This window comes from Talpa occidentalis, unplaced genomic scaffold, assembly GCF_014898055.3.
Source record: "Talpa occidentalis isolate TD23 unplaced genomic scaffold, MPIMG_talOcc4v2.1 talOcc4.10, whole genome shotgun sequence".
Classification (NCBI taxonomy): domain Eukaryota; kingdom Metazoa; phylum Chordata; class Mammalia; order Eulipotyphla; family Talpidae; genus Talpa; species Talpa occidentalis.
In genome coordinates, this window is record NW_023600993.1 from 33,029,843 (window position 1) to 33,049,035 (window position 19,193).

Consider the following 19,193-nt stretch of genomic DNA (forward strand, 5'->3'; position numbering starts at 1 on the left):
CCGACGACCTGGAAACCCAAAGTCACTCTCCGAGCTGGCCGGACGCTGGCCGAGAGCCCAAAAATGGAGAGCACCCCAAAGCCCACGTGTCTGCCTTTTGTATCCACCTGGCTGCTTAACCCCACCCTCAGGTCCCAGCCACCTTCCCTTGGGTGGTGATGGGATTTGGAGTTCCCAGTGTCTTTGGCTTTGACCTGGGGTGGGGGTGGAGTCCACAAAGCCTATATGGAATTTGCTTTGGGACATCCTTTTCCCCCTAACAATACCCTCCCTTCAAAGAAATCTTGCAATACTAACCATACCTGTATGACCCAGTAATCCCATTTTTTAGGACTTGTACTCCCAGAAAATCAAACTCGTTCCACATAATTGTCGGTTCTAGCAATATTTATAAAAAACTATTCTGTGTGTCAGGCATCATGTTAAGCATTTCACACACATTACTTACTTTAGCTTCAAAACTATACTATGAAGTACTATTATCACCATTTTACAAATGGGAAAACTAAAAACTTAGCAACTTTCCCTAGGTTATGACAATATTAGATGATGTGATTTCAGAACACTTATCTTTTGTGCTAGATGACACAGGATATGGCTAACAGCATCACTTAAAGGAGTATGATAGTTTGGTGATTTACGAACAAATATAAGTAGGTAGCATCCTCCAGCCCTCCTAGCCTTTCTTTCTATGTAGGAATTCCACCAGAGCTGTGATTCTCAAAACTGGCTGCACAATTAGATATTTCCAGGGAAAATTTTATAGAAATACCGCCCTAGGCAAACTGAATCTAATACTACAGGTGTGTGTCCCAGGCATCTATTTTTTTAGATGCTCCCAGGTCATTTTTATACCCAGAGAAGTTGTTCTCTTAACAACCCTGACTCACGCCTTTCAAAGGAGAATTTGCGAGAAAGAGCTAAGCAAGTAATCCTGACCTCAGCTCAGAGTCACCTGGGCTCTTTCTCCTCTTGGGATGCTTTTGCTTATAGAGAGGATATATTCCAGTCTGCTCCACTGAGGAAGGCCTGGAGTTTGTCTAATTTTCAGTATATGTAGCTGTGGGTAATATTGAATCAGCAATAAAGACACGAAGAAAAGGCTGGCATTCTTAGCTTTGATTCCTCTGTTCGTTTCTCAGAAAGGTTACCAAATTTGGAAAAAATAATGCTGCTTATCAATTGGCACCTATCCAGACTGGGGAAAATTAGGTATTCTGATATCATGCTCATTTGCAAAGGATGCTTAGAACAAATATTGAGAGCTGTCTGTGTCAGCTAAGGATTACACTATTTTGACCTATTTAGTTTCTTTTGCTAAGGTGTTGGTATTATAAGTATTCATTATCAATATTCAGAGTAATTTACTACATAGTTGGAATGGGTCCTCAAGTTGGGGACCCCTTCTGTGATGACAGTTAATGAACCAGAGAAAATGCTTCTCATAAATATTAATTCCACTCTAAAAGTTTACAAAAACTATTAGGTAGAATGGTATTTTGATATTCACCAAATGGACTATTATTACTAAGTAGTGTTCAATTGCTATTGACTATTATGTACCTAGCACTATGTTCTATCAACATACACTGAACCATTCAAGAATTACTAATTTGATCCTTTTCTTCAGATAGCCAAAGCTGCATAGATAATTTAAGCTGGAAATTTAGGACAGTGAGGACCTGAAAGTATAATTGAATTTTTCCAAAGCTCCACAATAAAGAAAGGCAAGAAAGAGTAGCTATGTGAGGATTACTTTAACATTTTAGGTCATTCTAGTGAATAAGTCAGAACCTATGTAGAAAATGTGTATGAGTTGACTCCATTCACATTTTTATGTAAGATCACTTTATGTTTTAAAAACTATTCAGGAGGGCCTCCCTGGCGGCGCAGCGGTTGAGCGCTGGGTTGCGAAGCTGCCCGCAGCCTCTGTAGTGCCGGTTCGATTCCCAGCCACCGGGCGAGGGTCCCACATGGTGTGCAGACCTCTCCTGCTGCCCACTGCTCCCCTCAGCAGTATATTTCATCAGTCTGCCTGTTCTGTTCCCTGCTCTGGCTCTGGTGAATTCTCTCACCCTCCCGCGCTTCTGACTTTACCCAGTGCTTGTATGAATAAATAAATAAATCTTAAAAAAAAAAAAAAAACCTATTCAGGAGACCTGCATATTATTAAAACAAAACAAAACATAACACTGAACTGTGAATCAGGTGAACTGGGTTCTGAGACTAACACTGTCCTCAAAGGGGCTAAAAAAGAATCTGGTTCCCCATTACACCTAATGTACTTATCATCCTATTTTATTTCTTTGGTATCTAGAGATTGCTCTTAACTTTTTAAAAATACTCATACACATTTAAGCTATGTAGGGCTAAGACTGTCTTATTTTCTGCTGTATATTTAACACAAAGAATAGTACCTGGCACACACTCAATACTTAGTTATCTGTGAAATGGGTCAAGAATTTCATTTCTTGACACATTTCTAATTTGTAGAAATCAACCACACTGTGCCACTGTAAACTCAAAGTACTATACATACACCAGGCTTTTTATCACTAACCCTATACATACCAACATAGTGTTTCATTCCTGGTTAAAAATGTTGTTTATAGGTCTTATGCATTACCACAAGCATTATGTATTTCATCAAAGTCATACAAGTAAGTGTGCCTCTGAAGAATTTTAGACTCTGTTCAGTGCTTACAGACTTCGTTAATCACTCCTCTTCAGTCAGAGGCTCAAAAGCAACCTTCAAATACTGAATCACTGATAAACTCATGAGGTACCAATGCACCCAATATCCCTCTATAAAAGTGTATAATCATATGTGGTCATGTTTTTAATTTGTGGATAAAAGAAAACATGAATTCTATGATGGCTATTTGCAGAAATCTATGATGGCTATTTGTGGAAATCTTGGTTATTTGTGGAAATCAAGTACTTGGATAGCAAGTGTGCTAAAAGCACATAGTAAGCACCTCCTATATTTTAGACACTGGAAATATAGTCCCTATTGCCAATGAGTACATAGACTAACAATAATAAAGGTTGACATTTTTTATTGTGTGTCACTGTATCTTAACTGTAATCTCATATACTCTTCCACCATTAAGAGAGGTACTAGTACTATGTCAATGTTCTTACAAAGCAGGCTCAAAGAAGCAATTGTCCCCAGGTCACAGTGACACAATGAGTTTGATGTTGGACCTAGGATCCAATTCTAGATATGTCTCAGTCCAACACACACTCTTAAGCACTACCACTATTACCTTATAAGCACCCAAGAGAAAGTGAACATATACATATTATCTTATGATATATAAAATGATGGGAGAAATTTAACAGTGATACTAAAACTGGTTTTGACCTTATGAGAAAGGATTTGTAAAAACACCCTACTAGCAGTAGACACTTGAGTTGTCTTGAAGAATGATTACGAGTTGGACATACATAAAGTAGAAAGTATAAACATGGTAAGTTGAACACTCATTCATTCCAACTCCACCCTGAAATCTTATAAAATGACAATCATTATCCAATTTTTATAATAGTGACACTTTGGCTGAGGAAGACAATAACCCATTAGACAAGGATAGATGCTAATGTTAAGTGAGAAGAGATGTTTATGTGAGAATACATTTTTAACAGTTAATGTTTCCACTTATTTAAGCAATTTTATACTTGTGAAAATTAAAATAGGTGTGTGTGTGTATATATATATATATATATATATATATATATATATATATGTATGTGTGTATTATATTTAGTTAGATGTGAGAAGTTTTTCTAAGGTAATTTAATAAATCCAAAAAAGATTGGAGGAAGACTGGTGGGGGGGACCTACCACCTTCCCAGGATTTTCAGTCATTTATGAGGTTTTAAGGTTAGGGTAAATACACCAAAAAATTATCTGAATTTATTTAAAAATGAAAATTTAGGGGCCTCCCAGGTGGCACAAGGGTTAAGACGCAGCCTATGAAGCTATCCACAGCCACTGCAGCATGAGTTCGATTCCCAGGCAGCCAGGGAGCAAACCACATGGCACAGCAGACCTCTCCTGACTCGCCTGCTACTCCCCTCAGCGGTGTACTTTGCTCAATCTGCCTGTTCTATTCCCCACTCTGTCTCTGGTGAATCCTCCCCCCCAAACACCCCTACCCCACACACACACCTCTGGCCTGTGCCTCAGCTCTTGTATGCATAAATAAATCTTATTAAAAAAATGAAAATTTATAGACAATCTAGAGAAACAAAATAATGAAAAAATTTAAGCTCATATAGTTCTCGCTGAAATCATACAACTAATAGACAAATCACCTTGGCAAATACATGGTTAAATTAGTTCTGCCAGTCACCCAGGCTGAAGACATTAGGGCATGTACTTTTGTGTAGTATCAGATTGTTAGAAAACCTGATTCACAAGTTTAGATTCACAAGTTTATACAGTAGTGCAGAGGTCAGTAAACTGTACCAAATTTGACCTGCAGCCTGATTCCTTAAGTACCCCCGCCCCTTCAACTTCAATTAAGAATGCTGTTTTACCATTTTTTTGAAAAGATTTATTTATTTATGCACACAATAACTGGGGTATAAGCCAGAGGTGTGGGGCGTGAGAGGATTCACCAGAGGTGTGAGAAGTGAGAGGTTTCTGGGGAGCAGAACAGGCAGATCTACTGAAATACACTGCTGAGGGGAGCAGTGGCCGAGTCAAGAGAGGTCTGCTGCGCCATGTGGGTAGCTCCTTGCCAGGGGATCAGCTGCAGACTACTTCATAGGTTGTGTCTTAACCCCTTGCACCACCAGGTGGCCCCCCTTTTACATTTTTAAAGGGAAGAGAACAAGGGAGAGAAGAGAGGAAAGAGGGTAGGAGGACATCAAAACTTCAGTCATATTTTAAATTTATTTTAATATTTACTACCTGGCCTTTAATAAAAACTGCTAATCATGAATCTTGAGAATAATAAAACATCTCTGGATAATATATATAACCCATCATAGAACTTTATTCACAATTCTATATAAATTAGTATAGAGTAAAAGTCCATTTGTTCAATCAACAACAAAATTTTAAGAATGAATATACATATTCATATGTATATCTCAACGTCTATGGCATTGTATCACCCCAAGGCCCAGCAATTATAAAAAAAAAAAAAAAAGAGGGCAAATACTGATTTACAATCTAGCACCTTTTCCCTCAGCATAAATTCTATGAAAAACTTTCAGTGGTAATGGTTCTATACCATTAAGCTTCCCTTAAAAGAGGGATAATTGTTTAACTCCTATCATTAGATCCCTGTAAAGTTTTAGGTCTTTGATCTTATCTCATAAATTACATTATAAATAGTGTGGGGGGGGGGCCTCGAGGGGAGAGAATCTCCCTTAGGTCAGAGAGGTCTTGGGATCTAATCACACACAAAACAAAACCTTGGAAAATAATATACATGTCTGGAAGTTTCATAAAATCACACATGAGAGGGTCAGAGGAAGGGATATAGAGAATAATTTATTCTTTTAAATACTTGTAGAGACAATTGGGTTCCCAAAAAATGAAAGGTAATAAGACCTAATTTCAGTTTTCAGTCACTCAGAAAAATGAGCAAAAGATGGATGCAATCTTAAAATAAAAATAAAATAATAAATACAAATGTAAAGTTACTCAATTTAACTTATGAGAAATGCAAATTAAAACTACAATAATATTCCATTTTTGTCTACCAGCCTGACCAACATAAAGTTAGAAAATACTCATACTGACCAGGGTGTACTGAAACAGGCACTCTCATGTACACTGCCAATGAGAGTTAAATGGTATAACTATGAGGAGTAACTTGCTAGTATTTATCAAAACTACAAATAACAGACTATGATTCAGATATACTACCTCTAATAATGTATTCAACATGTATATTATTATTTTTCTTTTTTTTGCTGTGACTTAGATAAAAGTTACTAGCTGCTAAGTCAATAGTCACCTAAAAGGGACTGCTTGATACGATTAACAGAAGACTGATTATAGCACATCTACATAATAGAATACTATACAATGCTGCCATCTTTATTAAAAATAAAATGTATACATAATATGCACAAATCCCTGGAAGGCTATACAAGAAACTAGTTGTACTGGTTGCCCCAATACATAACATGGAACAGAGTGAGGAGGGAAGTTTCACTGTATGCTTGAATTTCATATTACGTGCAGTAATGGCCTGTATTAAAACCTCAAAGAAAAAGTAAAAAAAAAGGCAACACGTCTCAGAAGAAGTCCGAGACCCAGTGCCAAAACACTTTACGTGTTATGATGGTAGTTGTGGTAAAGAACACCACCTAGGGTCTATTGAAGTCTTAGGCAAAGGTTTAAGGAACCTATCAACTCCCAAGGCAACTCTAAATTCTGCTCTTCTGCAAGTGCCTACCTCAAAAACCCTACTTAATTCACTGTCATTCAGTTTAAACTTGTTCCTTTATCTCCTTTTTCTAGTCTAACCCATTTTGATTCAATTCAAAGAATTTGCCTTAGCTAAGTAATAAAGCACAACAGAATAGGTGAAACGAGTTCTTGCTTACAAGGCTACTCTAGCTCTGTAGTAAATGTACAGTAAACAAGTATTTTCATGCTGGTAGGTAATCACTGAAGAATAACTGGACGTCTTGATGATTAAATGCTTCTCCAATTTCAGATTTGTTTTCTAGGCAAATTAACTCCAAATCTAAGATTTTACCTTATATGCTTTTAAAATTTACTCCCTCTAATTTTTCTAATTAAAACTTAAAAATCACCACAACCCAGTGAAAAAGGAACCCTCAAACTGCTGGTAGGAATGTAAACTGACCCAGCCACTATGGAAAGCTGTGTAGAGATTCCTCAAAACACCATAAATGGACTACCATATGACCCAATGAGTCCACTCCCAGGAATCTACCCAAAGGACACAAAAGCACTAATTAAAAAGGAAATCTGCACTTCTATGTTTACTGCAGCACTATTTACAATAGCTAAGATATGGAAACAACCCCAATGCCCCAAAACAGATGAATGGATCAAGAAGTTGTGATGTATATATACACAATGGAATACTATTCAGTGATCAAAAAAGATAAACCCATTTGCAGCAACATGGAGCTGGAAGGAACTATGCTAAGTGAAACAAGTCAGGGGAAAAAGATAAATATTGGATGGTTTCACGTATATGTGGAATATAGAAAACCCAAAGTGTCAGGAAAAATAAAAGACAAAACTGGGCCTCCCTGGTGGCACAACGGGTTAGGACACAGCCTGTGAAGCTGTCTATAGCCTCTGCAACGTGAGTTCGATCCCCAGCCAGCCAGGGAGCAACCCACAAGGTGCAGCAGACCTCTCCAGATTCGCCCGCTGCTCCCCTCAGCAGTGTACTTCAGTTGATCTGCCTGTTCAGTTCCCCACTCTGTCTCTGGTGAATCTTCTCACCCCCTGCATCTCTGGCCTGTACCCCGCTCTTGTACACATAAATAAAGACATCTTAAAAAAAAAAAAAAAGACAAAACTTTCAAGTAGCCATAGGCCTGAGGCATAGAGCAGAGGAGGGGGAGGTAAGAGCATGGGTACTGTGGTGATGGGGTAACTTACAGGGAATACATTGGAGGGGAGAAATCAAATACTATCCAAAAATTAACAAAAATGTAAGAAAATAGATAATTTAAAAAAAATCACAATCCTTCAGTGACTTCATTGAATCACATGTTGTACTAGTCAACCCAAAGCTGTAGTAAGAGTAGGAGCCCTCCTTCTGTATAAATTCAGTCAAAAAACTCTTTTATTGACCACTGTTCATTCCTTTCCCAACTCATATCCCTATTTGAGAAGCAGCTTATATTTATGGAGTTCAATCGTGGACCACAGGTTGAAAGTCTTTGTAGCATTCAGGAACAAAACACTAAAATAGTAATTTCTATGGTTTCAGAATGAATCTGAACTTACAATAGTTTCTAAATCAGAAGTGGACTAAGAAAAATCTGAAAAGGATTCAACAAAGACACATAATTTCATGGATTATTTAGCAAAGATGTAGAAATCACTACTTGTTGCACAAGAAAAAGGAGCGAAAAGAACAGTGTTTAAATCAGAAGACCTGAGCTAATGTTCAGCTCACTTAAAAGCTAAGTCACAACCTAATGGGCCTGTTTCCATTTTACATCTGATAAAAATACCATCACTTACTTCAAAGGGTTGTAAAAATTACACGACACCCATTCAAATAGTTTCTGGCCACCTATCAAATAAAACATACACACTACAGATTGAAGCAGCTGTGTGTACCATGGAAAAGACAGACCCCTCTTCACTTCTTCATTCAAACACTTATGTGTGCCATACTACATACCAGGCTCTCAAAGTAACCTCAGCGCCTCAAGAAACAGTTTCAGTCTTCACACAATGTACAATTATAAAATGTTACCTACTATAGTTGGAAAGGGTATTATGAACACACATAGAAAGAGAAGGCTAGTCTGACTTGGAGGAAGAGGAATAGCTTTCCTGGGGAAAGAAATTTAAATGAAAAGAGACACTTGAACAACAACAACAAAAATATTTTCAGTAATTACCAAAATGTGTGTTTATGTATCTATGAACATCAGCAGCACAGTCCACTAGTGGGTCAAAATGGTTTGAGGTGAGACTGCACATGTAAATGAGAGCCAAACTATACTGTGGCATGCACACCACCGTAAGAGAAGTGAATTTGGGCCTCCCCTGGTGGCGCAGTGATTGAGCGCTGGGCTGCAAAGCTGCCCGCAGCGTTTGGAGCGCTGGTTCGATCCCCAGCCAGCCGCCAGGGAGGGTCCCACATGGCGCGACAGACCTCTCCTGCCGCGCCCGCTGCTCCCCTCAGCAGTGTATTTTGTCAGTCTGCCTGTTCTGTTCCCCACTCTGGCTCTGGTGAATTCTCTCACCTTCCCGCGCTTCTGACTATACCCAGTGCTTGTATAAATAAATAAATAAATCTTTTTTTAAAAAAGAAAAAAAGTTAATTTAATTTTAACGGTGTAATGGGAGCCATTTAAAAGTTTTAAATAGGACAATGATATGAACAGATTTATTATTTCTGAAAGATCAGTCTGGTTACTGAACAAGCACAGATTTTAAGGGGCACTCAGTAGTCATTTGGTATTAAGAGGTAACTTCTTATAACCATTATTAAAAGATACCATAATAAAAGTTACTCTTACTACAAAGGTTAAGAAATGGTTCCTGCCCTTAAAGATCTCATGGTCCAATGAGGGAAAATAAGCATCTAAGCAAGTTACTTTAGTAATCTATTAACATTACTATGATTGTATATAAGTAGAGAAAAGGACAAAGTATCTTAAGGGATCAACTACAACTTTATTTATTTTTTTTTTTTAATAGAGGCATGTTTTTTATTTATTTATTTGTTTGTTTCTTTGTTTATACATGCACTGGGTACAGTCAGAAGCGCGGGAGGGTGAGAGAATTCACCAGAGCCAGAGCAGGGAGCAGAGCAGGCAGAAGAACCAAAGTACACTGCTGAGGGGAGCAGCGGGCGGCAGGAGAGGTCTGCGCGCCATGTGGGACCCTCCTCTGGTGGCCGGGGAGCAGCCGGGGATCGAACCGGTGCCGCAGAGGTCGCCAGCAGCTTCGCAACCCAGCGCTCAACCGCTGCGCCACCGGGGAGGCCCTCAACTACAACTTTAAATAAAGGAACTTTTAAAAAAAATCAAAGAAAGGGTATCTCAAGGAAAGAGAACAGCATGAATAATACATGGGACAATGAACAATACACATAACTTGTGTTGTGACTCATGCACTCATTGTGTAAGAGAAATTTGGGGGCAAGAAGGTTAGACAGACGGAAGCATTTCCTAAAACATGCAGTTAAGAATTTGTTCTTTGAGTAACAGGAGTCTCTATGATGCTATTAGAGATTCCCATTGATTACATCTGTTTTCCAAAATACTGAATGTGTGTGTTTATGTATCTATGAACATCAGCAGCACAGTCCACTGGTGGGTCAAAATGGTTTTAGGTGAGACTGCATATGTAAATGAGAGCCAAAGTATACCATGGCATGCAAACCCCTTAAGAAAAGTGAATTTAATTTTAACAGTGTAAAGACAGGGAGCAAGGGGCCTCCCTGGTGGCGCAGGGGTTAATGACATAGGTTGGCAGCCACTACAGCGTAAGTTTGATCCCTGGCCAGGGAACTAACCCACAAGGCACAGCAGACCTCTCCTGGCTTGCCAGCTGCTCCCTTCAACAGCCTATTTCAGTAGATCCACCCGTTCTACTCCCCACTCTAATCCTCTCACCTCCCCCACCTCCAGTTCTTGCATACATAAATAAACAAATCTTTAAAAGATAGGGAGAACAAAAACAGGAAGCTGTTGCAACAGTCAAAGCAAGAAATGAGGAGCCTGTAATTAAAATGGCAAAGAGAAAATAATGTGACCCATTTAACACACAGGATATAAGAAACATCAGTATCCCAAGAAATAAACCATTTTAAGGTAGGAAGAGAAATAGTGAGATGCATAGAAGGAAACTCAAAAGATTCAGAAGAGGAAGTGGTATCAGATTAACATAACACAAGAGAAATGGCAAAACTCAAGTGCATTCTATGCATAAATGCGTTCATTCATAAACATGCAAAACTATACATATAAATGTATTTCTTTTTTTACAGTTTGCTGACAGGTTCTACAAGCAGTGCTCCAGTAGCAATGACTTTGTCTGGAATCCAGATCTTGGTTTCTAAAATATATTTTCCCACAGCAAGGAATCAGAGCTTCTTGGAGAAATGGATGATTCCTAGGCTGGGTAAGGGAAAGTACAAGGGGAGTCTGGAACAACACATTGTACCAGGTTAGAAAATATATAAAGATATGTCAAAATCACACAGAAGGCACCTTCAAGAGTTTCCTACTGGCCATAAAAGGGTTTCAGTGCCAAGTTAAAAATGAATTAATTAAAATTTATTGAATAAAACAATCCATTATGTCTAAATGGTACAAATCAATGAATAAAGAACTAATTGGGAGAGCAGGGAAAGCTCTTACTTACAAAAGAATGCCAAACAATAACCACAGAAGTAAAAGGAATGATGGAGCAGAAAATCACTATTTGGCAACAATCATAGATGTGATTCAGGCAAATCACTGGATGTTGATACTAATGGACAACTGATGAAAAACATTAATATTTACTTATTTGCAAAGGTGTTCTTGGTGATATTTTTTAAGTATAAAGGGAAAAACAGCAACTTTACATTGGAGAAACCTAGTAGACAATCACTTTAACTAAGTGATCAAAGATGATAAATGCCAGTATTGGAACAAATCAACACCATGTGAAGAAAAACTACTGTAATATTCCTAACCAAAAAAGTATAACCTGAATCCAAACAAAAAGCAAGCTTCAGATAAGCCCAAATGAGGAATATTCTTCAAAAACTCAAAAATGTGTCTTCTTTATAAAAGAGAAAGAAAGAAGAACTATTTGAGATTACAACATTACAACTCAGTATAATGTTTGAACTCAGAGTCTAGATCAGAAAAAAAAATTTTTGTTGTTACTCTAGAGGCCACCATATGCACAACTGGCAAAATGTGAATGAAGTCTGATTAGTGGTGTGTTACTGTAATTTGCTGGTTTTGATGAGTATGTTGGAGTCATATAGAAGAATTTTTGTGAAAAACACTGAAATGAGAGGGTATCATATCTGTAATTTACTCTTAAAACATTAAAAACTTAAGAGAAAAAAAAGGCAAATCTGGTAAAATAACACGGAAGACCGAAGAATTTAGAAAAAGTTTAGCTTTTTTCCCTACATTTACAACTAGAATACATATTACATGTATAATATTCTTGCTGTTTTATATATCTGAAATTATATCAGAATTAAAAGATAAGAATATTAAGTAAAATCAATATATTTTTATTATAGTTATAGACTAAGTTATACTATGTACTTTAAAAGTTTAGGTTTTCAACTAACTTGATCACAGTCTTGAGGAATGAACAATATCCCAGAAAGGTCTTTTCTAGCCCAGTAAGCCCATACTGCATAACCTTTCTCCCTTCTCAGACAGTTTTACATCAAATCACTTAAAGTAACTTTGCCTAGGCAGAGTCAAGACTTACAAAAATCAACTTCATTGGCGACAGTAACATGATCATTATATAATGTCTTTAGGAAAACAATTGAAAGTTTATTAAGAATAAAGTCTCAGGCCACTACCTGTCACCGTGCACAAAAATCAACTCAAAATGGATAAAAGACCTGGACATAAGACCTGCAACCATAAAATACATAGAAGAAAATATAGGTAAAACACTATAAGGCATACATCGCAATAACATCTTTAAAGACTCATCACCCAAAGCAAAGAAAGTCAAGGAAAAGATAAACACCTGGAATCACATCAAACTGAAAAGCTTCTGCACAGCAAAAGAGACATTAACCAAAACAGAGACACCCCAATGATTGGGAAAAAATCACTGCACTCCAGTCAACTGATAAGGGACTGATCACAATGATATACAAAAAACTCACACACTCAACAAAAACAAAATAAACAATCCAGTCAAGAAATGGGCAGAAGAACTTAAAACACATTTCTCCAAAGAGGAAATGGAAATGGCCAACAGGCATATGAAAAAAAGTTCAATATCCCTTATCATCAGCGAAATGCAAATCAAAACCACATTGAGATACCACCTCACACCAGTGAGAATGGCACACATCAAAAAAACAGGCAACAATAAATGTTGGAGAGGATGTGGTGAAAAAGGAACTCTCCTGCACTACTGGTGGGAGTGCAAACTGGTCCAACCACTATGGAAGCTGTCTGGAGGTTCCTCAGTCTACTAAAGATGGAGCGACTATACAACCCGGCAATTCCACTCCTAGGGATCTACCCAAAGAACACAAAAACATTGAATCAAAAGACCACCTATACCCCTATGTATATTGCAGCACTATTTACGATAGGTAAAACCTGGAAACAACCCAAATGCCCAAAAACAGATGACTGGATCAAGAAGATGTGGCATATATACACAATGGAATATTATTCAGCAATCCAAAAAGATAAACTCATGCCATTCGCAGCGACGTGGATGGAACTAGAAGGAATTATGCTCAGTGAAATAAGCCAGAAGGAAAAATAAAAATATCGGATGGTTTCACTTATAGCAGGAATATAGGGAAACCAAATAAGACGTCAGTGTAAAAAAATAATAACAGCACAAAACACAACAAAGCAAAAACGGACGATTATAAATCAGAGACAGACTGCAGGGGAGGAGGAGGAAGAGGGACCAGAGAGAGGGAGGGAGAAGCACAGGGGACTGAGGTGATGGTGCACAGGTGCATTGGTGAAGGAAACTCTATTGGGACTACACCTGAGGGGGTGGGGGAAAGCAAATACTGTTTAAAAATGAACAATGATGTAAAAAATAAAAAAAATAATATAAAAAAAATTTTTAAGTGAAAATGCACCTATTTTACTAAAAAAAAAAAAAAGAATAAAGTGTCAGGGCCTCCTTGGTGGCGCAAGGGGTTATGATGCAAACTATGAGGCAATCCACAGGCACTGCAACATGAGTTCAATCCCCGACCAGGGAGCTACCCACATGGCACAGCAGATCTCTCCTGACTCATCACTGGTCCCCTCAGCGGTGTATTTCAGTGATTCTGCCTGTTCTGGTACCCACTCTGTCTCTGGTGAATCCTGTCACCCTCCCCACACCTCTGGCCTGTACCTCAGTTCTTGCATGCATAAATAAATCTTTGGGGAAAAAAAAAAGAATCAAGTGTCAGACTGACCTCATTTAAAATCAGAATGTTTAGAGTAGCAAGATTCTGCACTTTATCATTTAGATTAGGTACTGGCAAACATATTCCATAAAGGACAAGACAGCAAATGTATTAGGTTTAGATGGTCATTCAGACTCTGAAACAATTACTTAATTCTACCACTTCACTGTATGCAGCCTTGACAATATGTAAGCAACAAGTATGGCTGTGTTCCCAAAAATACCTTTTATTTACAAAACAACAATGGGGCAGATTTGGCCAACCTCTGATTTAATGAAGTATTTACAAATGATAACAAAATGAAGAACTACTAGTAAGTTTAGAATATATAGTAAAAGGTTGCCTTTTATGAAGTGAGACATTTAAAAAATTTTCTTTTCAATGTAGCAGCATCTAAAACAGCATTCTTTGGGGGTAATTCTAAATTTTAAAGGAAAAGGTAGTGATATTACCCTTATGAATATAGAATGATCTCTACTAAGAGTTTTTAAATTACATAAATCCAGGACACATAATTTCATTTTGATATGCTGCTTAGCAGATTTCACATACAATATTAGTTACAGACCAAAATCCTAAGAGAGATTCAAAACTTCGTAGCTGAATAACTATATTTTATTTAATAGTCTGTAGAGTTTAATGGTTAACTCTAAGAATATAACATTTGTTGAATTAAAGATAGTATCTTGAGAGAAAGATGAAAAAGAGTAAGAACGGTTATTAAGAAGAGTCCAATTTATCACGTCTGACATTTTCCCTAAATCTTCTAATCCAGGTGCCTAGACTTTGTTATAGAGATGTCGTATAACTTAAGTGTTCACAAGAGAAGCTCTGGAATCACTAGCCACTACAATCTCTTGGGTTGTCTGAAACTGTCAAATTCACAGGAACCTTACCTCTTTCTCATGATCCAAATGAAAGATTTTCCAGTCAAGTTATATTTAATAACAACTTATAACCAGCTGTTTTATCATGTGAAGTCAAGGCTATATTTTCAGCATGGGGGTGATGTACACCAATTTCTTTTGCAAACAGAAACATATGCACATGTCCCTGCTGAAAATGTAGCCCAGTAAATTTGCATGTGTAAGTGAATACATGTTCATGTGTAGCAATGTTCTACTTGAAGTTTCTAGTTGAGATCTATTTTAAGAGTCAAATGTGTACGCCTTGAAGAATCAAGGCAATGGTCCTGTGTATAGAGGTATAGAAAAAGTAGCTCACTTAATCTTTTCTCGCCAGGAGTCGGGATTTTCCCAGAACGACATCCATTGTCGTCAATGGACGCACCAAAATAACGCCGGCACCAGTGAGTTAACCACCTCTGTCCTCTTTTCACCTATTATATTTTTCATGCATCATCCAACTTCCCAACCATCTTCCTGTTTCTTCACAGAATGCACTCTAGGTTCTTGTTTTTCTTCAGCACGAAGTTGAAAATGGAGTTGAGAAAAGGAGACACATGGTCAGCTGGTGATGTTAACAAGCTCCTTGCTGCCCTGAGAAGCTAGATGGAAATGGTTCAAGTTACAAGGGGGATCATCATCAGATCTGGGAGGACAAAGAGTAATTCATGAAGCTTCATTCCCTTCCCTCCCACCCTCTTTCATAAACTGATGATCCCTATTAGTCTGCCTTCAGTGCAAAATCAAGGAATTAAGGAATCTGAAGCAACTTCGTTCAGTTCTTCAGTCCATCCAGTGTGTAGGAAGGCCCAGTGGAACACACATCCAGCAATGTTACAGTGGCCCCAGAAGGTCAGGGAAGCTTGGAGTGGCTAACATATCCACAATCTTAAGTCAATACTTTTTAGTATGATCTTGAAATTAACATCAGCAACTAACACAGTACTTGGCAAAAGGTATAACAAAGGTTGGCTGAGAAAGACATTTTCTTTTCTGCCAAAGTCTACTTGAACTCTGTAGGTGGAAGTCAGACAGAAGTAGTTAACTCTTTCAATGCCGGGATAATATGGAAATATTGTAATCACATCAAGTCAATGTGTTTCTCTAAAATTGGCTCAAATTATGGGTTCCTGGTTTCAGATTTCTGGTTAGAAGTTAAAGTTGTTTTTTTTTTAAAGGACAACCATGGTTGGCGTTTTGAAATTAGATTCAAGTAAATGCTAATTAGAATGACAGATGAATTACGAACCCCATCCCAAATATGTAACAAAACATCACAATTCAGTAAAGACATTTATTAGCAACGCAATTTTGATGGATAATGATTCCAGAGCAAATTAAAGCTTGAAGAAGGAAGATTTTATTTAATGGCTTCCTTGATGCTAACAATCAGGATAAGTCCAAAGTACGCAGGTTAAGAAGAATATATTTTAAGTACAAGTAAAATTTTAAACATCAAGTCAACTGTTTCAATCTTTCACATAGGAGTGGGGAGCATAACAAGAGGGGGAAGAAAGAATTTTGTAGAACTCAAAAATGTGTGTCTAGAGTTTGAGTTTAAGTTACCAGTTCTATCTAATTGGGTTAAGGATATCCCAGAGAGTAACTCATAACATTACAATAACAACCTACCAAACCGAGAAATAAAATTATTTTTCTCAGATTTTAAAACAGGTTTTTAAGAAATTATAAATATGTCACATTTTTAAAAATTATGTCAACCAAAGACTTCACAGACAAAAAAGAACTACTGATTCTACAACCGCACTCTAAAATTATGTCTGGAAGGCCTTTTCAATGTCCATCTGTGTACTTGTCTCCATTTCCACCTACCTTACAAAGCCAGACACAGTACAGGCTCTACTAGTAGTCTCCAAACACAAAAGGGACTTCTTATTGAGATTCCTGTGCCCTCACAAAGTAGGCCTTAATTAAAGGTCCACTCAAGTGACTATCCAGCGTCTCTTTAATTAATTGTAATTCTGATTCCTGCAGTTCATATGTTGGTCATAAGCAGATTTATTATAAGTCCTTCTATATTTATAAAAAGGTTAGATTTCAAAAGGCTTAATCAGCAATGAAAGAGTAGCAAGAGTAAGCTGAAATGGATAAATAAGAGCTGAAACCACACCATACTTAAAGAAGGGTCTCAACCAGCAAACTAAGAGTCCTGAAAATAAGCACAAAGCACAACCAACCAAATACTCATTTTGCTCAAATGTAAAGCCAGTTCCAAGTCAGTCAAATGGGCAGAATCTAATGGGGTGGGCTTTGCAGTTTTATTGGGGATAGAGAGGACTCAGATGTTCGCCCTGCTGCAAATAAGTCTTTATTGCTGGCTTATTTGGTTATTTCAACTCTGGCAGAAGAGGACCAGAAAAAACAGAAACTAGGAAGTAACCTGTTCCCACAGGGTCCTCAAGACCTGGATCCCAGATCCAGACCATTTACAATCAAAATGTACCACATCTCTCCTAGGCTCATCCTGCTATTCACTTCGGTGTTTATCCAAGACCCAGACTGAGTTTTCTAGTTTCCTGTACATTTTTGCAACATTCTTTAACAAGAGATTATGTATGTATTGGCTAGTATAAGGTTTCCAGACCTATTTTCCTCTTGAGAACATATTTTGTCCAAAGAAATAGGCACTTAAACTCAGGTCTATTTCAGAAGCAACAGTGGAACTGAACACAACTACTCCATATAAAATTGTTTTACTGGAATAGAAATTTATGACCAATCATTTTTGATTGGTCATAAAGCAGTTGCTATATTACCTTGGATTTCTAAATTAATTATTTTAATTAATTTCTAGCTAATCCAATAAATTTCCAATTGATTTAAACCTTTTTTTCTTAAGTAGAATCTTATGAGATTTGAAATTTAGGGTTTTAAATTTAAATTTTCAACTTAAAATTTCAAATTTTCAAACACATATACTACAAACATGTATGCAGTAACACACTTGTTAATCAAAGGATTTTTCTTTTTGTTTTTAAATGTGAAGAGCACTTGAATAATTGAATTCATTGTTGTGATACACTTTTCTAAATGAGGAAAAAAGGGGACACTTATGTACTAGTTTGGCTGATTTATCTCTTGCCAAGGTTTAAAAGATGTTTGAGACATTTACAATTAGCTGACAATAAGAGAGAGAGCATTCCACTTTCAAAAATACATAAAACTAGAAAGCAGATAATCGGCTTTGGTTTGCAGACCTCTAAACCTGAATGATTAATTCCAGTTAAAATGAACAAAAGTATTTTCTTACCTTTAAGTCTTTCCAACTGTCCAGGAGCTTGGTGGCCAAATCACTTATATCTACTGTTTTATCTGGCTGCTCCTGGCTCCTCTCACTCTCCACATCAGATACACCCTCCTCTTCATCTTGGGATGGTGTTTCCTCAGCAATCGGTTCTTCTAATTTTGTGCCATTGGTCTCTTTTGGCTCTATTTCAGTGTCAGCTTCTGGTTCGGATGTAGGTAGCTTACTGGCCTCCACGGCAATTTCATTATCAACTTTAGATTCAGGTAACTGTTGTGTGAGTAGCTGTTGTGACTGTAATTCATCCTCTTCTTCTACAGGAACGTTTTCTAACTGGTCAAGGTCCTCTTTGCCATCCTTGCCTTCTAGCTCACTGGTAGCATCTGATATCGCACTGTCCATGCTATTTTCACTTATAATTTTAAGTCTGCGAAACACGAGCTTCTTCGGGGTATCTGTGTCAGCTTCTGTGCTCAGCTTGGTAGAAGGATCAGGTGTGTTAAGTGGTGTATGAGCACGTGATGTATTTTCACTAGAATAGCCATCTCCTTCACTCAACTGAGGGACAGCAGTCTTAGTCTGAGACCAACGTTGAATAATTGGAAGTACTTTGCTTTCCTCCAACATATTTTTGGTAGGAATGGGTAAGTGTTCCAGAGTCTTTATAATCTGATTACACACACACACACAAAAAAAAAAAACACATCAATTAACTTTTCAAACCTGGATATGGGGCTCAGATCATTTCCGCAGGAGCAAAGGGTTATTTTTTTACTACTTTAAATTATTAAATTACACTAAATGCCTATTTTTACAGAAGGATTTAAGTGTCATAACATTATTTTCCTTCAGAAAGAAAAGAAAACTATTTTAATAAGACTGACCAACAAGTAGGTATACTACTAGACCGTATCTGGGCTCTAGTCCTAAAGAGTTTCCCAAGTAACAATAATATAGGCTTCAGAACCATGAAACAATATATAATACACATTTAAAAAAATGTAGACAGCATTTACCTCTTTAGTTTTTGATAGCTGGCTAGCAAAGAGACTCTCTTCATTCAGAGATAACCACCACCACCCCACCCTGAAATCCAAGAATTTCTTCAAAAGTACTTCTAATTGTAGTTCTACAGAAACCCCATCCTAGGAAGGATGTTTATTAAAAAATGTATTATTAAAGGACTTTGGGATTATATTA

At 37.4% G+C, this 19,193-nt stretch overlaps 1 protein-coding gene across 2 annotated transcripts in view; it reads right to left on the bottom strand.

Moving 5' to 3' along the window:
• The window catches only part of SETD2 (SET domain containing 2, histone lysine methyltransferase), a 94,893-nt gene that overhangs the window by 30,948 nt on the left and 44,752 nt on the right, over positions 1 to 19,193 (bottom strand). The window contains exons 12-13 of one of the 2 annotated variants that reach the window (XR_005128415.2): positions 18,000 to 18,662; positions 15,048 to 15,330 (exon numbers count right to left, since the gene is read on the bottom strand). Coding sequence is in view for 1 of the 2 variants with exons in the window: in XM_037528019.2 (XP_037383916.1) it covers positions 18,000 to 18,662 (663 nt within the window). In the remaining variant the exon portion in view is untranslated. The remainder of the gene's footprint in view (positions 1 to 15,047; positions 15,331 to 17,999; positions 18,663 to 19,193) is intronic. The other variant, XM_037528019.2, reaches the window with a different exon arrangement.